The 24,951-nt window shown below is 52.1% G+C and overlaps 1 protein-coding gene across 2 annotated transcripts in view; it reads right to left on the bottom strand.

The window, feature by feature from the left end:
• The window catches only part of ARL8B (ADP ribosylation factor like GTPase 8B), a 45,815-nt gene that overhangs the window by 14,555 nt on the left and 6,309 nt on the right, over positions 1-24,951 (bottom strand). Inside the window, exon 2 of one of the 2 annotated variants that reach the window (XM_049826257.1) lies at positions 3,623-3,792. In XM_049826257.1, coding sequence (XP_049682214.1) covers positions 3,623-3,775 — 153 coding nt within the window. In that variant the 5' untranslated portion in view covers positions 3,776-3,792. Of the gene's footprint in view, positions 1-3,622; positions 3,871-24,951 lie in introns of those variants that run through there. The other variant, XM_049826258.1, reaches the window with a different exon arrangement.

Genomic DNA, 24,951 nt, shown 5'->3' with positions numbered 1-24,951 from the left:
TGACCCACCTGGGTGTTTCAGAAAGCACTAGAGCAGCAGTGAAGCTCTTTAGAACAATCTTTTTCTGCACTTCTCCAGTATGACTTCTTTAAGTCAAAGTTACTTGTAAAAGTCATGAGGACAGAAGGAAGCCACAGCTCCCAACTGGCCAAAGGAATCTTTTGTTGAAAGGCGCTTCAAAAATTGCTTCTTTCTAGAAACCAAGGCCTCATTCAAAGGCTTGTCAGATATTCCAAAGTTAAAAAACAAAACACACTAATTCAGGCTTTGACACAAATCCCAAAAATGGATCTTATTTATCCTACACCAGGATAGGTTCAGTTTAGCTCTTAAACCTGACAACTGTATCGGGAAAGTCTGACTCCCTCCCACCCCTGCAGTTCTCCTCTCCTGCCCGCTGAGGATCAGGCTATCGAGCTTCAGTGTTCGAGTGCCAAACGCCTGGATCAAGAATCAAGCTACTGGGCTTCAAGCAAGACTTCACAATAGGAAACACCACTCTTCCATGAAGTATTTTTTGAAACTGAACAAGTGTCCCATTATTCACCAGCATGCACTGCCCGCAGCCTGGAAGCAGAGTCAGTTTACTTGAGTCATGTTTCAGTTGCATCACATGGCTGTGGAGCTCGGTTGCCTCTTGTACCTCCCCACACCAGCATGGCTGGGACTCGCAGCTTTGACAGCAAGTCTGATGAAAGCCTGTTCACAGACACTAGCTGCAGAGATGCAAACGACAGAAGATACTACAGACTCCAGTAAGTGATGGCCATTTCAAGCCCTCGGATAAGAAGCTAACAATTCAAGATGCAATACAGGGATGACATGCAGTTTCTCTGAATAAGAGCCATAGGCCATCTACATTATGGAAATTAGGACCAGGAAGAAATGATATCCTCCCTTGTGAACAAGTTTACTCACGCACACGGAAAACTTATGCTTAATATCTAATTAGAGACAGTGACTAATACGGAGCCTTAGCGAAGCAGAAGCTGCATCAGTTGTATCCAGCTATAACTAGATTTCACTGCTAAGGTTGGTTTTTAAACCTTCTAGTCAAACTAAGTTTGGTCTGATTACAAACTAAGTGCTTGTTTACACTGGAGGAATAAATATTGCCCAAACCAGCTAGCAACCTAGAAAAACACTATTCTAGAACTGGACCGTCTGCCTTTCATGGCCTTCCCTCTTGAGCGATAGTCAGGTGTTGCATCAAGCCTCACGTGTAATTGGCTTGAGTTTTATTTCTAGTTACATACGCTCAATTTGATCGGCATAGATTATATTAGAGATTTATATTAGATTAAACTCACTGTTGCCAAGAGACTGGTAACAGCCCTTTGTTAAACAGAATGTATGTAGCCTTATAAACCATACCAAGTTCCTGGTATGTAACCCAGCTTTGAGAGCTACTCTGTAGGACTAGCATCTTGCTGTGTCATTCCTTTCATTTTAGTTTTACGGAATCCCAACGCCTGACAGCTACATCCATCGAAACCATTAACTGGCCTGCAGAGAGCAGTTACTCCTTTCTGGCATTCATTTCCAAATGCATACTCTGAATTAAAGTCAGTCAATGAAGCAACTAACAAGAAGTTAGCTCTTCATGCCATGGATGGCACGACTCCTGTAAGAAGCAATATTGTGCTGATAACTGAAGCTCAAGCTATTTTTTTTCAAAACCAGTAATAAAAGCCTGAGCAAGTCCCCTCACCCTGTTTTTTGTAAAGAGTCACTAGATTCCCTCATTAAAAACTTCAGAAATGTGACTTGCTACTTCCAAACCTAAAACAGCTAACTAGGCTGTATCATTACGCATAACAGCTTCCTTATTTCACTCAGTTTTGCAAGGCTATTTGAATGACACTTACGCAGATAAATTTCTGGGTGTGATCCTAATGTGCAGTTGAAACCTTGCAAGGTTCAACCCCTAGGAAAGCAAGCTGGATACAGACGTCAGCTTTACTTAGGTGTACTTTTACCATTTGAGACAACTTAGATGGACTAAACTGATGTGCAACTACTAAAACCATTCTGTACTACTTCACATATCTGCACCACTGCTTCACAGATAACTCCCTGAAGATGTGCTGCTGGTACTACACAGACAGAGCGGCAAAGCAGTACTTTACCAAGTGCCATCACCATTCAGGACTCCAGAAGACAAAAAGCCTGCAGAGTAACCTCAGTGCCCAAAGCTGCATGAACACACCGATCAGTATCAGCTCACCAGCCACAGACTGAGGTTGTTCAACAATTTCAGAGCTCCATTTTTAGAAATCCAAGTCCAGAGGTAGTGGCAGCCACTACCGTGTGTGAAAGAAAAGGCTTCTGGCATTCTTGGGTTAGTCTAGCAACTTTCACCTAACATAACTAGTCAGAGGAAGAGCTACTTTTTGTGAGGGCAGATCCAGTTCACATCGTTATCAGAAAGCCCACTGAGTGCTAACGTGCCCTACTACACAAGAGCTTGGCTACATTTTGACAGCTAGTCAGTGTAACAAGGATTAAGAATAGCTGCAAGAGAGTCCTTTTCCTATCCAGTAACTTGTTCAACTGACACTTAAATAAATAAGTTCATAAAACTACTCGGTAATATTAAGCCTTATAAAAAGGTGAAGGTCTGCTCAATCTAAGGTTGAAGACATCAGCTTTCTCCTTCTAGGTGCGCTGGACTCAAGTCAGTCACACTCTATGCAAAAGTAAGAGGTACCCTGGTTTCCCGTTTCAGCCTCCCTACAAGGGCTTCTGAATTCCGGCTTGTCTCTTTGAATGTTTTCTGTCACATGCATCCACAGAACAGGACACTGATGAAGCTGAACAAGCCATTGAAGCAGGCCACTCTTTATCTTGTTCAACAATGGAAAAGCATCACGTAGGAGGATTCCCACACCCTTCCATCATCTGCTCCAAGCAGATCATCAGATAAGTAGGCCCAAGTTGAGCAGCCTGCTGCTGTTAGACTCGGAAGTTGTACTTCTCAGCACACACCTTAAGAGAAAGCAGACCGTTTGACACAGCTTTCGGGAGTCAGAACACACAAAAAATCTGAGAGAAGAACCGTGAGCGGGAAACGTTTACATCATTTACTGAGGACCCCTAGAAAAAGGTCAAATGGAAGAAAGCAGCTGAAGACACATCATGCTATCTTCACATTACGCAAACCCAGCCACACTAGTACGCCGACGGAAACAAGCCTTCGGCGCACACCGCAGAGCTCTGCTCCCACACGGCTACCGGCGTCTCCACGGCCCCACCAGCGCACAAAGGTTGATGGAGACACCCACAGCACACGCCATTCGAGGCCGTCCACGGCCGGCTCAGCCGCCTCTCCGACGAGCCCACCCAGCAAGGGCACACGTCCCTGCTTCCCACCCCCGGCAGCCCAACGGAGCAGCTCCGTCCCAGCAGCTCAGCCCAACGCGGGAGGCGGGCGAGACCCCCACCGCCTACCGGGGAAGAAAGGGGGGGGGGGGGGGGGTGTGGGGTGTGCCGAGCAGGCGGTAGCCGCGGTCTGCTGACACCAGGCCCCGGCCCCGCCTGGTCTCCAGCCCGCTCCCGCCGGGCCCGCACAGGCCGCGGTGCCGCCCCCCCCCCCCCCCAGCCAGGCCCCGCCGCGGCCTACCCCCGGCCCGGCGCGGCCCTCTCCGCTCACCGCGATGACGTTGACGAAGGTGGTCTTGCCCGAGTATTGCAGCCCCACCAGGGTGAGCTCCATCTCCTCCTTCCAGAAGAGCGAGCGGAACCAGTCCAGCAGCCGGGAGAGCAGCGCCAGCATGGCGGCGGCGGCGGGGGACCGGAGTCTGGCTCTGGCTTCGGCTCCGGCGGCGGCGGCTGCCCGACACCCGCGCGCTCCCACACGGCCCGGCTCGCCCCCGCGCCGCGGTCATATGACCGCACCAAGAGAGGCCGCCCCGCCGGCGGACCCCGCGCCGCCGCGCACCGCACCGCCCCCTGCCGGCAACCGCCGAGCTCTGCGCCCCGGAGGAGGACCGGCGGCGGCGGGAAGGCGGGGAGGAGGCGGGGCCGCGCCGCGAGGGGCGGGGAGGGGCGGGGCGTCTGCCGCCAGCCCTCGGCCTCCGCCATCTTGGGCGGGGCGGGTGTCTGCTCGCACACCCTCGGCGCCGCCATCTTGGGCGGGAGGGTGTCCAGGCCTTTCAGGGCTGCCCAATTCGACGCCCCAACTCCGTTCTGGCTCGCCGTTCTGGCTGCCGGTGGCCCCCCGGCAGCCGTGCTGCGCTCCCGGCCCTCGCCCCCCCCGACCCGTCCCCAGCTTCCCGCTCCGCCTGGCCTGACAGAAGTGCCCCCAGCGAGGCCCTCAGAGCCACCCAGCAGGGTGGAGAGCAGCACCCCGCTGAGTTGAAGCTCCAGTTACAAAAGATGTGGATCGCGGGGGCTCTTCTTTGGTGCAACCTGCAGTTTAACTTCACTCTCTCGAGTTGGCCACCTGAGAGCTTCTGTTTTGTCCACTGAACCACTGAGCTGCAGCCTGCCTGCGGGCAAATCCTGGGCTTGCCGAGGACTAAGGATTAAGAAACGCTAACCGTAATATTTTCACGTGATTTCACGTGCAGAGTACTTTCTAAGCAAGTGAAATACCTCATAAAACTGTGTGTGTGCTCTTAGAACTTCCAAAAGCTAAGGGTCAGCCCACACAACCTCATTGTTCTCCATTACTCTCACATAACCAGCCGGTCTCTAGAAGTTTCTGCCAGGAATCCATGCATTTTGCATAGGCTTTTTCAGGTGATTTACTGTGGACCTTGCTGCTGTGCCAGTCAGGTAGCTCTAAGTGGTTATTTTCATTCCCAGCCAAGTTAAGCCTAGTTCTGTAACAGTAAAGCCAATAGCAGGAGATTAGAAATCCCCCAACTTCAGAGAACAGCAGAATGAGAAAGCAAACGTCGGCATGCTTTTTAAAAGGAAAGGTGAGCGGGGTGATACAGATTTACAAGCTCTAGACATCATTTACATAATAAATTCCACAGCTTCTCTAATCATCTGTCCTCCAGAGGGACACCGCTGAGGATCCCAATGTTTGTATCGTTCACAAATTGTGTAGCTCCAGCTCTCCAGGTAGTTCAGCGGTGACTTCTGCAGTGTGAGGCCAAGGCAGGAGGGACATGAGCTGAGCAAATAAAGATGTAGCTGAAAAAAAATCGTGAGTTGTCTGCAAGATGCCCAAGCAATAAGAATATTTTCCGTTCTCCTGAAGTACAATCTTTTTCTTCAGAATTTCTTCTGACATTGCAGAAAAACTTTCATGATTCAAATTAAGAGATATTAATGGATATTAAATAGGATTTGTTGGTTGTCAACAGGTTGGAAAACACCTACCATTTTGCACTTGGCTGCAATGGTTCTCAAAATATTTTACAAATACAAAGGACCTAAGCCACTGCCTGAAGAGTGGAATCAGAGTCAAGGCTCTCTGCTATGCTTCATTAGCTTGCTGTGCTTCATTAATTCTGCAGCATTTTTCAGGGCATCAGGATCAGGCTGAGGATGATTTTCCTCCCTAGTGAGAGCTGAAGCGCAAAGTAACCCTGGCAAAGCTAGAAACTTTCTGCCTCCAGACACTCACTGGCTCCATGGCTGTTGGGGACCCACAGCCCCAGCCACGCAGCCTCCGTAAACCCGAAGGTCTCGCCCAACGCAGGCAGGAGGCTGCTTTTCCCCACCCCAGCACCGTGCTGAGAGAGGAAGGACCAGCACAGGCTGGGCTCCGTTCCCCCCATCGCCCCTGGCCAAGCTACGTGATTACGGACATCCCGGCTCCAAGGGGAGCAGGGGAAGCAGGTTAAGTAGTTTTATGGAGGGTGAATAATGAACAGAGAGGGTCCAAGCAGTTCAGACGGTGCAGAAGAGCACACAAGGAAGCAGTACGATTAGTACCTGGGCATTTTGGCATTGTTTGGCATTGCTCCTATTTGCAAAGAGCAGCAAATACAGCACCAGGTATGACCCAGTACCCCCAGAAGCTAACAGACATTTTCCTTTTTTTTTTCAGAGAAATGCTACAGCTTAGCTAGCCTAGTCCCCGGCTAACAAAAGTCACATATAGGAACTGCTTTTAAACACGGGCAGGCCTTGATGTAATGTATGCAGCTGGCAAACAGCCTTTCTACTCCTGGATGAAGAGAGCAGCAGCGTGTACAGCTGATGAATTTGGGGCAGCCAAGCGCTGCGCGCACCGACCTCCCCAGGCACCCCTGCAGCAGCACGGCTCCGCTCTCCCCTCTAGTGCCTCAAGACCACAGTTCGCCCCAAACACCGAGAATAACACATTTAATAGCTGAGACCAACCATATTTTGAAGTAGAATCAGCCCATTGCGGAGGTGTGGTTCCAGCGTTGTTTGCCTCCACGTGCCTTTGCAGGCTTTCCTCTGGTTTGGACTCCTGCATTGCCACCGTTAATGAGGTAAGTGCAGCCATAATACTTGCACATCACAAGTGTGGATTTTAGCATGGACATACGTAAGAGGACAGATAAAACATGCAGGAAACATATTGGTGTATCCCAGTACAGTCATCACTAATCATCATTATCAACACAGGTCTCATCAGAAAAGACACAGAGCGCCCTGAGCTCGCACTGGAGTGCAGGGCACTAATCAGCTTGCTGCAGGGGGCAAAATAACGGGTTGTTGTTTATATTTCATTCCTTGTCTGAGGACCTGGCAGCCCTTAATATTCTTTATTAATTGTTTGTTACACAATTGCACAGGAGAATAATATCTCCAGAAGTCCCTTTCTGACTGTGGTTTGCACTTCTACACATTCAAAATTTCATGGAAGGTTGAAGCTATGCTAAGGCACTCAGATTACAAGAGCCAGCTTAAGAGCTGGTCTGTGTGGTCAGTTGCTTCTGCATGTCCATCATTATTTCAGAGATAAAAGCTTCCTGAGGTATATGTCATAGCTCACTGCAAACAGATGTGGAACAGGCAACAGCACATCTTATACAGCAGTCATGTTTTCCATGAAATGATAAGTGAATATTTTACTCCTGGGAGCAAATCCAATTTGCTAATTCACCCACTGGAACAAAATAGTGCGAGAGCACTTTTATAGCTGAAAACAACATGATGCCCCCTCTTCCTGTATTGCAAAGATATCACCAACACTTTACATGGGCTGCAGATTCTGTGCAGAGGAAGTCTCTTCTCATCTGTAGCGTGTTTTCAGGCAACAGACTTGTGATTTACTATCAGCTTCTTCCAGAGCCAGCAAATGGGGATGCTGTGTCTGTTCTCTCAAGCCTGGTGAAGTCGCAGAGTATTTCAGGTTCTCATATGTCTGTGTTTGAACACCATGAATATTTCGCCCAGTAAAATCCTGCTATAATGTGTAGTGTAACAAAAGCTGTGTAATGATAAAATTTGTTACACCATGTTAATAGTATGTTCTTGGCATTCACCTCAAATTATGGGACTCTCCAAAATGCCTTTCACTATGTTCAGAAAGACAGCACTGAGCACTAACCTGGGTACATAATTCTGTTGACTGTTCCACACAGGGTTTCTCAGGCTGTTAGATTTCGACTCTGCTTCCCATTTCCACCGTCAGCTGTCTGCATAAGCACCCTGGGAATCTTTGCACTCATTAGTGCGGCAGTGCAGAGCACTCACAGCAATGCAATTACTGATGCCATGGCTTGCAGGATATTTCTGGCATCTGAGGAGGACCAGTCTACAGATGGTCATATCAGAAGAAGAGAGCACATAAAAATGGGATCAGATCATCACTTTCTGTGTCTAGACATTTCCTGGAAATTCTCTGTGGGTTGGAGGTTGCACAACACAAGAGGAGAATCACTGGATTCACCCAGTGATACAATACATCATTCCAAATATATTTTTAATAGGTACACTCTTTGGCATTTATTTAAATTACAAATTACCAAAGTTCTGTAATAATATGAAATTACATATTGCTGTGTCCTCAGTTGAAACATAAAAGTTCATAATGTTTGGATAATGAAAGAAAAGATACTCTGTTACTGCTACAAAGGAGAAAAGCTTCAGACTTTTCCATGCTCGTTCAAGAAAACATTGACATCACAAAAGGTAATAGGGTGTATTTAATCAGTATTGTACAGTGCCAAATCAGCGCTGACCAGGAGGAGAGGGGTGTAGGGGTGTGTGTGAGCTATGTTTGTTGTGGGGATCCTGCAACCCAATGCTACATGCTGCGTCTGGGACACCTGCAAAGGGTTCTCCATCACTGCCAGAAGAAAATTTTCTAAAGCACACTGCATTACTTTTCTAAGCCATTGCATTAAGAAAAGGGGGGACAAATCTACTCATCAGACTAGTGTCAAAGAGGTGCGAAAAAGCAACTAGAGTGAGATTGTTATGAAACCACTGGGACCGCACACTAGGGCACAATAGTCTGGTATCAGCTATGCCGGCCACATCAGGAGGATCCACACCACCCTGGCTGGCCCTTTATCTGCTTGGCAGCCCTCCTGACCTTGGGAGAGCGGTACTAATTGCTTTCTCTCTGCAGGGCGTTACGCAGGAGCAGTGGTAAATACTGCACGCAGAGAAAAAAAACAACGTTTCTATCCTTCTCAGCTGCACGGCATGTTGTGGAGTGTTCGTGGAAGGTGCCTGCCATCAAATGCCACTACTCTGCAGCACTGAAATTAGAAATTTCCCAGCTCCCCAGTGGCAGGGAAGGCAGCTGTGCATGTGCTCTTCCACCCCAAAACATGGCTTTCCTTTGTATCCATAAAAAGCCAACTTACACTCCTTCCAATTAAGCTGTGATATGAACTGCACTTTGAAAGTTCTTAATCCATTTTATGGTTCATTAACTCAGAAAATTTCATACCCATGGTTAGCCGTATCAAAGAGGATGGAATGCCTGGCACCAATTAGTTCTAATAATGAGCTAAATTGTGCACAGATTTCTGAGTCTCTCATTAGTATGAGAAAATAGGACAGCTCCTCTCAAAATATCTTACCGGACGTTTCTTTAATTTGTCTTTGGCTAAAGACTACTCCCACTAGCTGATGCAGACAAAGAAACTAATTGATTTGATGAGTTGCAGAAGCCTGCTGTGTGGCACTTTCCCCTGCTGCTGAGCAAGGAGCCATGGCAAAATAATAGTGTCGATATTGTTCTGAGATTTTGCATTTCTGCTAGTTCACGTTTTGTACTTCAAGGAGGCAAATACACGTCCTGTTTGTGTCATCAGTTCGCTCTGACACTGATTTTCTTTCAAGAAGGATTGAGCCAGCCATTTGTAAAATGTCTTAGAAACTGCGGGTGCCTTCCAGGTCAGGCATCCTCCCTTGTCGAGGGAGGAAGAAGCTCTCGGAGCTGGGGAAGCTAAGGAGGACCTGTGCGCACAAACTGGCCCTGGCTGGGGGCCCAGCCCAGCACTGGCAGCTGGGGGCTATTTCCAGCTCTGCATTTTCAAGTCCCACTTAAAATATTAGCAAAAGAAACAAAGGCAGATGATAGCATGTGTGAGATATGTGTCATCCTTATGTTACAAATGCTTAAAGGAAAGGATAAGGTTAGCGGTCACCTCTAAAGAGACGGACATTAAAGTAACTGATGGTTCCTAAGTCTACCGCGCAGCCTGTAACACTGTCTTCCCAATCCCCAACTCAGGGATTGCTCTTTTGCAAGACATTTTGGTACTGCTGCGGTATAAATACTCACTAAAGAACCTGAAGAAGTGAAGGAAGGATTTCACTGTGTCTTCCCTACAGCTTTCCTGAAAAAGAAACATGTCTCTTGTGCTATTATTGCTTGAGCTAAACCAGAAATATTCCTTTGCCATGAAGAGGGAGAGACGCCTTGAGAACTAAAACATAACTCTTATTTTCTTAGAGATGTTTGCATGCTGCTAGCATGCCTTTCAGTCCTGCCTCTTTTCTGCAGCCCAGGACAGCATAAAGTCTTCAAGGCACTGGGGAGGAGAGAGACAGAAGGGGAGGGAGGTGCCAGTGAGGGAAGCACAGCCCTACTTCCCCAGGGACCCTGGGGCTGCAGGCAGCGGCGTGACTCCTGACGTGAGCAGAAGTATCTGATTTCCCAGTGTCTTGCTTGTTTTTCTGAGAGACAGGCTGGTATGTCAGAAGGGTGCTTGCTTGGACCCTAGGTTTTCCAAATCTCTAGGAGGACTGCCTATAGGTGAAAATCTGCAGGCTGTCGTGCCACTGAGATGACCTGGTGTCGGGTTTGTTGGGAGGCATTACCTTTCAGGCACATCCTTTACCTTCTAGTAGTCTAGCAGACTGGAAACGTGGCAGCTACGAGGCTGGCAAGCTGTAAGATTTTCCGTCACTGACAGTGAAAATATAAATGATCCGCGTCGTTTTAGCATTTTGATTTGGTAGATGCTGGCAAACACTTTGCAGTGTGAGCTGCTGCATGCAAGTGATGACCTTCAGGAATGCTGGCGTCTCCCCGTGGCGAAACAGCAGGAGCATGAATCAGCAGAAGGGAGCGGGGAAAAAATGATGGTTAAAAAAGGGCCTGCTGTTAGCAGTAAGTTAAAAAAAAGTTTCCTCCTGGTCGTCCAGTCAGATTTATTAGCAGAGACCTTGGCATCTGCACAGACCCCTGCGCAAAAGCCAGGCCCATGCTTGCAGATTTATTGCACAGTCAGGGCCTTCGCCAGCTCAGTCACCGCATTTCACCCTTTCTGTAATTTAGATTTTAAATCCAAAAAGAAACAAAACCATTCTTCCAGTGTTAAGTCTAAGCACAAACAGTCTCCGAGTGAGCCTCTGCAAGAAGGGCATAGAGCCCTGAACCTCCAGCTCTGTGCAGACACGTGTACTACCAAATTTAGAGGGAGCCAGCACCAAAGGGAAGCCCAAAGCAGCAACCTCACAGAGGTTCTCGGTTAGGCTGAGCCATGAGCCACCCACCCAGGTACCATGCCCACGGAGACACGGCGGCACCACGCAGATGGGGCCATGGTGGCAAGCCGCTGCTGCTGCCACAGTCGCCCACCCTGCTTGGGGCTACCACGAGCCCTGCGTCCCACCCTGCCTGGGCTGGCAGAGGGGAAAAACGAGTTCCTACAGTGGTGCTTGGGACAGAGGAGCCGCCTGTCCTCGCAGCCCGGTGGGAGAGCGTGCCAGGCCTAGGGGAGCTGCCCTTACGCCAAAGTGCCTCCATGCAGCCATACCTAGAAATGAACCCCGCTCCCTGCCACTGCTCAGTGCATCTCTCGCTGCTGCCCGTTTCCCCCGAGTGCCGGCTGCCTTTGCCGCTGACATGCCGCTCTGTGCCCGACAGCTGCCGGTGTCTGCCTTCCCGGCGTGGAGGACAGGAGGTGACCCACTGGGATGGTCCAGGGGACGCATTTTCTCCAACCTCCGAAGTAGGGCTCCCTAGCAGCTGCTTGGCAAGAAACCACAGACAACTCTGCAGCACCCTTCCTGACAAATTTAGGTGCCTACGGTTCAGGTTTCCTTACGTATTTAAGTGCCACCAAGGTGTTTTCCACCTCAGTACCCATCAGCCACGGCCCCTCGGCACCACCTGGGCTACGAAGCAGCTTTGAATCCAGCATCAAAGCACTGCCTTTGTCTGCAATTCTGCTTAGCTACACTCACTGTTTTCTGCCTGCTGTCAGAGCCTGCCACGTAGTCAGGACCTGCCTGACCCATGGTGTCACCCAGCGTGGTGTCCCAGACCCCTGAGTGGGTCCATCCTACGGGGATGCCCAGTGCCCAGCTCCTCTCCGTCCATCTCCCCTCTTGCTGACCAGTGGCGGTGTGTATTTGCCAGCAACCGGCATCGCTGCCCCTGCCCCACTCGCCCATTCCCGTGATGGGGAGTGGGATTACGCCTGGCACAAACAAGACGTGGTCCCTATTTCCACAGAGGGCCCGATCGTCCCCGACAAGAGCCCTCTCATCGCGGCCAGCAACGGACGAACCCCCAGCTACAGATGAGGCTGGCTGCCCGCCATGTCCCCTGCGGACCCCAGGGCACCGGGGCTCATTTGCTTTCTTTACACATTTATTTTCTTTTTTTCTCACCTCAGTTTTTTCCCTGGCCGGCGGGTGTTCTTCTGCCTTTGCTTGGATGTTCCAGCAGAGGGGGATGCAACCTCACCAAAACTGTCCTCCTCGCCCAAAGCCTTCAAACATGCCCTCACCTTCATCCTCACCCTCACCCTCATCCTCGCCCTCACCCAGGGCTGGGGTCCCTGCGCAGCATGGTCCCCCTGGCCCGGCAGTGCTGGCACCCGCACTCCAGCACTCCCCGGGGAACACGGGCACCGTGGGGTCAGCAAATCTTCTTTTATTGCACATAATAAATCCAAAGCAAGGGGTTTGATCTACGGTAAGCTGTTAACGAGAGATGAATGGACACAAACAGTGACGTGATGTCCATGTGTCAGCCCCGACCTCCACGGCGTGAACATCTTTGAGGTGTTTTTTTTCCAGTGTTGTCACGAACAAGGGGGGAGATAATCCTGGGAACTGGGTGTCACTGTGAAACGAGGGAAACAGAGGGATGTTTGTTCTCAGCCACAGTGGCCGTATAATGTACAGCAGGCCAGAAGGACAAGACGATCTCATTTAATGCTTTTTAATCAGTGATATTCAAAGTCCTTCACAAAGTGTTGTACAGTCGGGAAAGCTGAGGCAGAGACGGGAGAAGCGACATGCCCAAAGGTAGCAGGCAGCCAGTCAGGCACAGATGCCAGGTGTTGGGAGCTGCAGTTTCACTTGCGGGCTGCAGACCAGATACTATGAAGTGATGGGCAAGGAGGTGTGAGTTTTTGCTCAGGTGTCACTCTCTGCTGCGGTCCTACAGCATCGGTGTGGAGAAGCAGCCCGCGCTCTTGCCTTGCAGTGAGGGAGTGGCCGACATCTTCCCGGTGGAGGAAGAAGCAACACATCTGCAGGTACAACACGACCAAGTCAGTTGAGCTGCACTGATTTACACCAGCCAAATACTCGACTCATTGCCTCAGCACCTAGTCAGAGTCCAAAACTGAACAGGAGGAACTTTACGTATGTCAATGCTGAAACCATTTCTTGATCAGGTGCAGAGGAGCAGAAGGGAGCACCCAGCCCGCTCTGCAGTCTCTCTTGCATTGGATTCTGTGTGATCTGGTTGTCTTTATTGTCCTTTATTGTCTCCGCTGGAAGTTATGTTCCCCATTGGCATTTCATGGAGCACGGTCGTCTCACGAAGCTGGGCACCTCGCACACCATCATGTCAGAGAGCTGTGCTCCAAGGTTATTTCCTATCAAATGCTCCTTCTTCCAGCCATCCAGTTATTTTCTCTTTGGCTAAATCATCTGAAAATAGAAATAGTCTGCAGCCATCCTAGTTCTTCCTGCTCTATATGCACGAGCAGGAAAGGGAATTTAGGATTTTACTTTAATGCCATACACAAAAGCCTGCTGGAGAGCATCACTGTGAGTAGCTCTTATTCTACAACCAAGAAAACAAAAAAGCATAAAAATAAGGGAGAGCCCAGCACGTGGCTTCTGTGCCTTGCTGCTTCAAGGCTCCTCAGAAAATCTTCCTGGTTGCTCAGGGCCCTCACCAATGGCATATTTGTGAATATCCCAATAATCGGTTGGGTTTTATCCGCTTTTAATAATGAGTAAAAGAAAGGCAGGAGCAATGTAATGGTTTGCTCACTGGCACATCAGAAAACTTTGACTCCATTTGGCAATAAACCAGCCCAGTGCCTAACCTTGAGGCCTCCCCTTCGCTCGGTCATTGCTATTGCAGGCAGGTAAACACCTCCAATGTCTCAACATGCAGTACAGGGCATAACACAGCCGTAACAGCTTCATAGCTGCAAACAATGCATCCCAGCTCATGGAAGCCTGAGATGGAAAAATTTGATTTAGATCTGGGAATTAAATTAGCAAAGGGATGAAAAAGAAGAAAAATACCTCACATCTAAGCACGCATCTTTGGCAGAATTCATCACTGGAAAAAAATGTTAGGATGTAAATTTTGCAGATAGCTCTGATGCATGACGGACTGGACCGAACTCCGTGTTCTAAACTCCCTGAACTTTGAGGATTTGATGCAGATCCAGATTTAAAATTTCCATTGGGGCTTTTCTCACTAAACCCAGCAGGATCTAGTTTCTCTACAGAGGCTGTACCAGATATTAATTTGCCCCTTCTCCCTCTGTGTACTGTCCATCCCCCTCTTTACCCTTCTGCAGTTTATGGGAGTCTTGACATAGGGCACTTACAAACCAAGTGATGATCTTGGTTCTCCCTAGATGCGGGGCACTCTGGTTTCCGAAAAACTGGGCTACAGAATTTGGTGCGGGTATCAGCATATGGATTTTTAAAATAAACTTAATCCCAAATAAAGCTCATCCAAAGCTGTGGGCACTCAGAAATCATGTTTAAAAACACGGGAACATAGGAGAGCCAGAATGCAAACGATGCATCCCTTCTTCCCATCCCGCTAGGCGAGCACCAGTCATGAGACTCACACAGCTTAAATCCTACTGTTACGCTTTCCCACCAGACAAATCCTACTTTATTAAAGTGCAAGGGAATTAGCCAAACCGCCTGTTTCCTTCACGCTATAGTATATATAAGCAACCTAATCCATACACCAAAGCTCCCACCGCCCTTGAAACCCCTCAGCTGGGATTTCCCATCAGCAGCTCGCAGTCTCCCTCCTGTCAGCTCGCAATTACCTTTCCCTTCTGGGGCACGGGAAGGAGAAAAATGCGTGGGCGCCTGCCAAAACGCATCCCTGCGGCTCTCCTTCCACGGCGTCTGGGTGACCCCCACCTGAAGGAGAAATGCACAGCCTGGGTGCCGGGTCAAGGAGTTAGACACCAGACTAATTAGCGTTCAGCTTTGCTAGTTAAAAAGGCTTATTTGGCTGACCTGACCAAATTCTTCCCGTTGTTTCGGTCTACCCCATCGCTGCTGGGTCTGATCAGCTGCCCGAGGAGGGGGGGATTCAGCTGATCAGATGGGGAGGGATCCCAGTCCCGCTGCCTGACCTGCCCTTCACCCCCGCCTGGCAGGGGCAGCCCAAAACTCTGATGAAAGAGAAAGGAAGTGCGAGTCAGTGTGAAGACGGCATTTCATTTACATGAGATAAGCGCCTTCATGTAGCAACTAGAAATCAAGGATAATTGGCGTGGTTGGGAGACTGGTGTCTTTTGTTACACAAGGCGTAATGGGCCTCTTTGGAGGAATCAGAAACCAGCGTTCCTGCGAGTGAATACTGCAGCCTGGAACGGCGATGTGCTACATCCTATTTCTCAGGAAGGAGGAAGGAAGGAAGGACACGTGAAAAGAAAAATAGCAGTAAATGATCCCGCTTCATCTTTTTTTTTCCTGTAACTCTTCTGGCCTTACAAACAGGAACTTCATTTTAAACTAAAAATAAAGCATGATGCCTATTTCACAGTTGCAGATGGGTGTTTCCAACTGCGCTGCTAGGTTTCAGCCCCTTTCTATATGCAGCCTGAGCAAGGCATGGTAGGAAAGTGCCTCGCTTTGCATTTGCTATATTTACATTTCATCAGTTATCAGGAGAACAGGATGTCCCAGGGGATCTGAAATAGGATACACCGCGCTCTTCATCTCCTGGTCAGTTCAGCCACGGGCCAGGTCCGTATGACTGATACTGTTTGCTTGTCTGCCCGTGGCTCCGGTACTGCCGGCGGTGCCCGGGCGGGTGTTATCCATCCCCAGCCCGGCTGGCACGCGGGCCGAGCTGCTCTGGCATCCGCGGCCTTCCTCCAGACCACGTCTGACACGTGTGGCTGAGGCAGAGGAGAGCCGGCGGGGGGAGAGTGGAAAGCTCCTATTTCTCTTTCTGCCACACCTTTTTTTTTTTTTTTGCAAGGGCAGAGGAGATTTATTCTGCCCTCCACAAAATCAAGTCTGCGTTTTCCCTCTACACTTTGCTTTTCATACTAAATCCCCAGCTGCCATCAGGAGCGTTTCAGTACGGGGTGATGGAGTGCAAGCAAACCATTTCCCAGGCGGAGCAGTGCCGGGGCATGAGCAGTACCCCCGGCACGGCTTCCCACAGGAGGTCTCGCAGGGGTGCAAAGTACAGTTGGAGAGGGTGGGTGGGCAGATGGAGGGGGTCGATACCCAGTTCTCTGCTGGAGAGGTTACACCTGGCATTACAGATCCTGCAAGGCAAGGAGCCGTCTCCCTCGGAAGCACGTTGGATGCCCTGCCTTCCTTACCACCTTGGATTTAAATGTCTTTCTCACACGTTGGGCGTAGCTGCCAAGTATTGTGCCTTCTGTACATCACTCCACCTTGATTTCAAACCACTTCAACTTGTGTTTGGGAGTGGTTTCCAAGCATTCAGCTCACCCATATCTTATCCACACTGGTTTCCTTTATGAGCTGCACCCACTACAGGTCCAGAGCTTTAAATGCAAACCCAAACAAATATGTGGTAGTGCTTCCCATTCCCACTGGGCTGGCCTGGAGTGGGAGTGGAGTGAGTCAGGACTACCATAAAGGAAAGTGAAATAGATCCACCCTGAGCAGATGATAGGATCAGGGCAGATTAGTAGCCTTGGATCAGATTCAAGGGTCAGCATAAATCTTTAATCTTTGCAAAGTCCTAGAGACTCCCTCCCCTACACTCTGTCTCACATGCATACACACCAGGCATGACTAAACAGCTCTCTGCGGGGATGGCAGACACTTCAGAAACTCCCGGCTGGTTTTGGTTTGCAAAATAAAACAATAAAGCTGCTCTCTGTTCTGTAAACGTGAGAACTTCCCTATGCAGGCAGATCGCAACTGATGCAAGCCCTGCTCTCGACATGCTGCCCGGGGACCAGTGCCACACTGCGGTCACCGCTCCTGCCAGCAACCGGGGGCTTTTTGCCGACAGGTCCCCTCCGGTTTGCTCCAATCTCACAGTCAGGCTGTAAAACACTCGGCTGCTTAATGCAGTCGGGTGAGAGCTAAGTACGATCACCACATTGCATCTTATTAGGTCCCGACAAAACGACCTGCCAGGACGTCATTACTTATTATTCCTCTATATCTGTTCCCCACTGACGCTGTGGTCAGTGGACATAATCTGGATAGTTCCCAGATTTCACATGGAGCTGCAAGTGGTTCGTTTGGTGTAATCGGGGTGGGGGAAATGCCGGGCTGCCCTGGGAGGGGGCTGTCCGTGGGGATGCACTGCACCCTGTGGGGAAGCAGAGGGGCTGGAGGAGAGGCGTCTGCCAGCTTTGCACCCAACTGATGCACTAAGGGAAAAGAAAGAGGGGAAAAAAAAGAGCAAAAAGCCCTGGCCTAGTTTTTGTTTCATTGCACTGGGCTCAGGCTTGAAGGATGTGGTTTGGTGGTCAGTGCGTAAAACAGCAAATGAAAAAAAAAAAAAAAATTCCTTTGATTTAATCCAGATCGGGTCTGTGCATGCTTTTCCTGCGGCCATCGGAAAAATCACACGAGGGAAAACCCGGCCCACGCTGCCTGCGGCTGGGTGCCGAGGGACACGGCGCAGGTCCCGTGGTGGCCCTGTCCTGCTCGGAGGGGTGCTACATCCTACTGAGCAAGGTCTTCCAGGCGTACGTGCCCACACCGGCTGCCATCCCGGCTCCTGGAGGACCTCAGCCCCCACCGGGGCTCCAGGACATCCATCTCCTTGCTGTGCAGCAGGCTCCGTCTCAAGTTTCTTGATAGATTTATAACAATTCAAGTCACTCTCGCTACCACTCTGTGCATAAAGGGCCAGGCAATTTCTGTATAAGCGAATATTTATATATTCCCATAAACATTTTTAATGGGAAATTGCCTAATACGTCTTATTACATGGAAAGCGCGAGCAGCTGGCCGAGGGAGCCTGGCAGTGCTGCTGACAGTGGATGTGTCGGTGCTGCTGCACCTCACAGCTGTAATCGTTTCAGGAATCCTTTGACTCATCTTCCGAGTTGCTCCAGGATCTGCACGGAGATCTCGGTCTTGCCGGTCTCCTTAAAAAACACCTTTGCCTCACTGCTGGGTTCAGAAAGCTCCCGTGGCAAATGCCTCCCGACCTCAAGTGCCCAGGTGTTTGCCGGAGCCCGGCTGCAGCTGGAAAACCCCTCTGTGGTTAATGCCTCACCGGCACGCAGCAGCCAGGGCTCCTGCTCGTCACACGTGTGGCAGTGCTATGGCATTGCCAGAGCAGGTCCCCAGCTGGCTGCCGGCACCGGGGACGAGCATCTGCCCCTGGCCGTCCCTTGCCCTGAGCGAGCTCCTACCAGGTCCTGGCCAGCCCCACGCCTGCTCAGCTGTGCCGTGCCCTCGGCCGGCAGCTCTTCTTCATTTTTCCAGGGCTGCAGAGACACAGCAAGAACTCGACGTGCTCTGAAGCGCGGGAAAGCTGTCCTCAGGGTCGTCTGCCCCACCGAGGTGTCGGGGTGCGGTACGGGCCTCGCAGGTCCTCGGCTCCCGCCTGGGGACCAAGGATGTCACCGAACGCTGCGGTGCGGGGCTGCTCTGTTACTATGGGGACGAGCACCGCGGGAACGACAGGAATAAATGCAGAAAAATCCCCGGCAGTTTTGCCAGGCCAGCAGCAGGGATTACTGGGGTGCCGTAACCTGCCCCTGCCCGGCTCCGTGACCTCCCACCCCTTGCGACACCCGGCTCCTTTGTATCTTTTCCCAATCTGCGAGGCTGGCGGCTCAGAGCTTTACACGCGGTTGTGGTTATGCTGGCCCAGAAACGCCTCGCGGCGGAGGCGGTGCGCCCACTGTCCTGCCCGCTGCCGGGGACCGGCCACCCCGGCTGCCCGGGGAGCATCCCTCGGGAGCCGCATGGTGGGCGAGGGGTCTCATGCAGGGCACGTGGGCTGCAGGCACGGCACGGTGGGCAACACGGGTGCTCCACGCTCTTCGCCAGCACGGGTTTTGCAGCGGCCGTGTCAGCACGGGACGCAGAGCACCCAGCAGGTTTGCACGCGGGATCGGATTGAGTCAGGCGTCGCACACTCACTCCTTATTCATTCGGCTACGTGAGCCGCCAGGCAGAGGCTGAATTCTCCATGACCTTTGGACACTCATTTAAACCATGGAAAGAGTGATGGGCAGCCAGCGGGCAGGGAAAACAGGCAAATAGCCTTTGCGAGAAGGCAGCAGATGCTGCTGTCAGAGCCTCCATCCCGGGGTGGTCCCCGAATTGGGGCGAGCACGGTGGCCATCGCCCCTAAAGCCTTCCAGCACCTGGTGTGGGTGGTGGGGCCGACCAGCATCCTCTGGCCTTCTGGCCTCCAAAACCAAGCGGTGAATCTTGTGGGATGCCTCTATGCTGGCGGTCGCCTACCTGTCCCTCGAGGGGCAAGCCCCTGCTGCGGTCTGCAGACCAAAAGCCAGGCTCAGACCCCGAGCTGAGCCCCAGCCCGTGGCCTTCAGGGGCTCCTGCGCTCCTGGACCTGCTTTTATTCATCAGACACTCCCATCCCGCCGACCCAGCAGAGATGCTCTGATAGAAACGGCCCCGAGGAGAGACCGAGACCGGCTGCGTGCTGCAGGGAGGGAGCCACCGCGGCGGCGGCCGAGGCCGATGACAGCTTTCCCGAGGGCATCATCTTCGAAAGCGGCTCTTCGGAGGCCGGGTGATTCAAGGGGAAAGCTCTGCAACAGTCATTCTGGGAAGTTTCCATTTGAATTGCTGCAAAGAGCAGTTTTTCCATGATAAACAGATTGCTTCAGTTCCCCAGAATCACTTGGTGGGGCGGTGGGGGGGGTGGGCACCGCCTCCCTCTCCTTCCACAGCCCTTCCTGCACCGGGTCCTGAGTCATCCTCCACCCAAAATCTCGGCCGCCGGGGACGGATGCCCAATGGGGACAGGGATGGGCAGGGCCCCGGCGGGATCCACGCTGGTATCCGCCGCGGTGCCCCGAGGAGCCCTCCTCCCACACCACAAGGGGAATTCAGCCCCAGAGCAGCCGCTTACGGCTTTGAGGTCAAACGCTTGTTTGAAATCAAGAACCAGAGAAAACCCCTCCCCAACCGACTCCCGACCGGTGTCTTGCAGAGCCAGGGCCACCTCCTGAAAAAAAGAAAGAGCTCGGGCTTTTTCACGTGCGAACCGGGGCTCCGGCGCGCTGGTGGCGTCGGACGCTTTGACTGTACGGGCAACAATTACGGGAATCCCTGGCTGCCCGCCCGCCTTGTCCCCACACCACCCAGGTACGCTCGTTCAAGGTGGGGGGGGTTGCCCAGGTAAGCTCTGGGGCTGCCCGGCACCTCATGTTTAACCTGCACCCCCAGAGCAGCACCCCAGCCTTGGTTGACCTTCGGGAGCATCATATTTTGGCACTGCCGTGGCCGCTGCTCGTACGGCTGTTGCAGCCACCACAGAGAAAAAGCCCCTCGTCTCCTCCCTGGGTAGACACCGAAACCAGGTCGGGTGCCTCGTGTCCTGGCCGGCTCCGAGGCAAACATCTAAGCAGTAGAGATCAGCGAGGGAGAGGAATCCCACTCCCTGCACCTCTTTAATCCTATGGAATAATGCATACTATGATGTGAAATCTGGATGCGGTCCAGCACTCACTGAAGGCAATGACAGACCTCCCACCGATTTCAATGGGAGCAGGAGCAAGCCGGGGTTTTTAATCAGCATGGTACCAGCAACAGTAATAGCTCGTCAAGCCCCGGCGTTACCCGTGCAGCGTAATGCAGCTAGAATACATTAGAATGTGGTTGTCTATGCCCATAGGTCACATTTCATCTCAAATCACACCAATTTCACAACGACACGTGTTAATACCACACGATAATCATCAGCGACTGCCTTCCATTCGCGATGAAATTTTACCCTGCTGCGCACCAATCGATAGCTGAAGTAGAACTCTGCCGGCAGGTTTCCAAACCCCCCTGCAGCAGGAGGAGCGCGCTGGGAAAGGCCCTGAACATAGGCATAACCTTATTAATGATTCAGCGTCAAGAATAGAAATAAGAGTTAAATCTTCCGTAAGCTGCTCAGCTCCACATTCATGTTGTATACATCCTCAGGCAAAAGTGCAAATACGAACTCCGTGCATACCCCGTGACAAGGATAAGTAATATTTCAGGCCCAACTATTTGCATATTCATCAGTACTTTCAAAGCAGAATATATCTTTTCCTTTTTTCTAGCTGCCACTAAAAGGAGACACACAGCAAGGCTACCGGGAGAGCCCCGCACGGGGGAAAGGAAGGTTGCAATACTTCCAGCAGCACCACGGGCTGAAGGAAAGATAAAGCTGTATTGCAGAGAGAAAACTAATTTTTCCTTCTTGTGCGACAGCTCTGGCAACGACAGACCGCTACCACCATTTTTTGGCCTGAGCGTTGTTCAGAAAACAATAAAGTGGCATCCCGCCCTGGGTAATGGAATAAAAAGCAGAGGTCGGGGGAGTAGATAAAATGGGAGAAGCCCAAGGCTGCAGAGGGCTGGCCCAGCTCTTCCCCGGTCAGCATTTTCACCCCCCGAGAACGCGGTTCTCCGGCCACAGCCCGGCGCGGAGGCGAACGGACACACACGGGCGCGGGACAGCGCCGAACCGGCCGAGGGACGGCGTCCTCCGGCAAACACTTACCTGCCTTAACCAGACCTGCCTTAACCCGGCCATGCCCCAGGCCCGTCGGCAGCCCAGGTCCCGGGCAGGATTGCGGCTCCGTGTGGGTGTAAGGAGTCGGGTACGGGGAGGCCGGGAGCAACCAGCCCGGGACAGACCCTATCCAGGTCCTGTTTTCCTGAGAGCAGCAGCACGCACAAGAGGAGCTGGGGGGTCTGTCTTGTTATTTTGGGGCATTCCTTGGTGTTGCTTCTTGCAAACTAGTCCCAGAGTCCTCTTGTTTTCCCTCAGCTGTGTGGTGTTACCCAGCTTCCCCCGTTTGCAGTTTTTAACGAGGCACATGCAGTGAAAAGCCCTGCCCAGCCAGAGCTTTACTGTTTTGCCATTTCCAAAGGCACTGGGTGTAATGGCACAATAACTGGCTTCATGGAGCAATGTGCCCGGAGCAAAAACACACCCGGGGGAAAGAGAAATGTATAAGAAATAAATTATTTCAAAATGCCAGGTAGAAATATTACCCTCTATTTCTTAAAACCCCAGCATGGGAGCGCAGGCACCCCCTCCATCGCGCCCACCATTTCTAGCAGTGCAGAGGTACTGCTTGCCCAGCCATCGAGACCAGGGGCTGTAACGGACATATTCAGCGTAGGGGCCAATTAGCAGCTTTTACCTGGCCGGCTGCCACTGAGAGGGACTTGGATCCTTCTCAAGTGCCATGAAGCGCTCGGAGAAGGGCAGTGGGAAAGGTCTGGAGCACGGAGGGGAGCTGTGAGAGCTGCATCTCCTGGCTCCGGCAGCACGCCGCGAGTCGGAGTTACAAAACACGAACACCCCGTGTCGCATAGCGAGAGTCAGTGTCACCGGCTCCGCTGGCTACGGTTACGCGACGTGACCCCAGCAGAGTAATTTCACCTCCAGCCCTGCGGAGCTCGGGAGCGGTACACGGCACCGGCCTCTGCCCCCGCCTGCCCGGGCATTCCCGACCCTCTCCTTCCATCCCGAGCATCGCACCAGACGTCTAAAGGGAAAAAAGACTTGCTCAAGACCTGCTGCTTTTTCCACGATGAAGCAGCTAAAGCAGAAACAGCAATTATCTGGTTCAGTCTGGTGCTGCTGGCCTGGAACATGCCATGACAACGTGTTTCTTGTTTCAAAGCCTCTTTTGTACTAGGACACAGTTCAAGGGATCTTGCAATGCCTGCATTTGTAAACACGCGGCACTTGCAGCTACACGCTTTGCAGATGGAAAGCCAGGGCAGAGCAGAAGGGCACTTCTCCCCGCCGTGGCCGTGTCATGGCTGCGGGGAGCGCTCCCCCTCGGCTCGGTGTCTGCAGGCGGACGTGCTGATTCAGGGACTCGGGAGCCCTGGGGCTGGTTAACCATGCATGGTCCTCAAAAGTCACGGCACGTTCAGAAATATGGAGTCCTGGAAAAGAAAAGAAAAAAAAAAAGAAAAGGGAAAAAAAATCACAGCAAAAAAATGTGCGTCACTGCAGATTATTTTAGGCCCTGGTCCATGCATAATGCAAATAAGCAGCTCCCGGGGTACATGCCTGTAAAAACCATCCAGTACCACAGCATTCGGTTATAGGAGCTTTCCAAACAGGTGGTGAAAGGCTAAAATTATGTGTCTCCGTGTCCCCACCGGGGTTAGGAAGGGCCCTCGCATTCAGGAAGGCGCTTATCCTACCTCCACAGGGCTGGTATAAAACGGGACCGAGACATCAAAAAATTCAAGAGCATTTCTTTCCTTCTGAGGCAATCCTGCGCTCGTATTAACCAAACCACACTCAGCATCTCCACCATCTCCTTTGATCTGCTCCGGACCGGGCTGCCTCCTCATACTCGCTCTTCACGCACTCTGGCTTTAATTTTTTGCGTTTTCTAAAAATCGCCGTACCCTCCTTGCCTTTCTTCAAGGAGTCGCTCGGGAAGCCCTATTTATGGGTTGAAATGCTGCTGAAAGAGTTATTGCCATGTTATTCAGCTGTTGTGCCAAGCCTGCATGGGGATCGGGTTTCTGCTGAAAGGGTGCCAGGCACGTCTTTTTCCAGGAACCAGCAGCCGTATTTAGCCTCCGGCTGCACATGAAAGACTGCAGTCGGAAACGTGACATTGTGTCAACATTTGAGGCAGGTCAGAGCTGGGTGAGACCATGAAAACAAGTCCCCGGGAACTCGGCACGGGCTGCCGCGACCTGGCTCCGTGCCGGAGCTCGGCCCCTCCATCGCCTTCCTCCATCGCCTTCCTCCGTCGCCCCCTCGCCGCTTTCTCCCACCGGGATGCAGCGGTGCCGGCTCTGCCCCGCAGGCGATGCTGCGGTGGGATGGCGGTGGGGCATCCCCGCAGTGGGCGCAGAGGGACGGCAAGGAGCCGGGGAGGGGGGCGCTGCCCGAGCTCCGGCGTGGGGGTCCGCAGGCAGGGCAGACCCCGCTCCGCGCCGCCGGCCGGGAACGGCCGAGGGCCACCGGACCCCGCTCTGTCCCGGAGAACTCACCTGTCCCGCTGGCGCCGGGCCAGGGCGGCGGAGAAAAGCCCCAGCCTGTCATTAGCCTTCGCTTCCTCTATAAACCTTATCTCTTCCACTTTTTTGGTTTTTTTACAATTTTTTTTTTCTGCCCTGACTGAGGAGCTGGAGCTTCTGTGAGTCCTCCCACCATACGACAAGGTGGGTCAGAAGATGGAGACCGGAGGGGAACGAGAACCGTGGCAACGAGCCAGAAATCCAGCCGCTAACGAGGCTGTAAATGCTGCCGCGCTGAGCACCAAATGCTGTCCCCAAAATGGGGTTACTTACAGTTGTCTTCAGCGAGATCAATATTTAGACCTAATTAAAAACAAACACAACATAAACATCGGGAGGTATGGAGTCCCCAAATAAATTAATACGAGCGGCCCTGTATTTTTGTCTAGCACGACTTAAGCTGGCCTTACTTTAAGCTAACGCTAACCACAGTCCAACAGCAGCCCCCCAGGCACCCCCTTCTCCTCCAGCGGGGTCCCAGGACCGAGCAGCGCTCTCGCCGCCGGGCATTCAACCTCTCGCCACGTTCTGTGGTTCATCTGCGTTGTGAAAATCCGAAATCTCCCGCAGAAGCGCCCGTGCCCCATCCACGCGTAGGCAGCCTGGTCCTCCCGAGTCCTCCCTCCCACCCGTCCGTCCCTCACAGGCCAGAGCCACGCTTCGCCCGTTTTTTTTTGCCTTTGGGGAAAGGTTTGGGGTCTCCTCCGTTTTGCACGGGGGCCAGAAACGGCGCGTCGGTGCTGGAGGGGCAGGGAAGGAGCCCCTCTTCGGGACACATACGACGCGTCCCCCTCCCACCCCGAGCCCGTTCCGCAGCGGCACGAGCGAAGAGGCACCGGGCTGCTGGCCCACGCCAGCGATTCTAAATCCCAAACCAGTAAAACGGTGGCGGGAGCCGGCGGGAGA

This window comes from Accipiter gentilis, chromosome 23 (assembly GCF_929443795.1).
Source record: "Accipiter gentilis chromosome 23, bAccGen1.1, whole genome shotgun sequence".
NCBI lineage: Eukaryota > Metazoa > Chordata > Aves > Accipitriformes > Accipitridae > Astur > Astur gentilis.
This window is presented reverse-complemented; position numbering and strand designations above follow the sequence as displayed.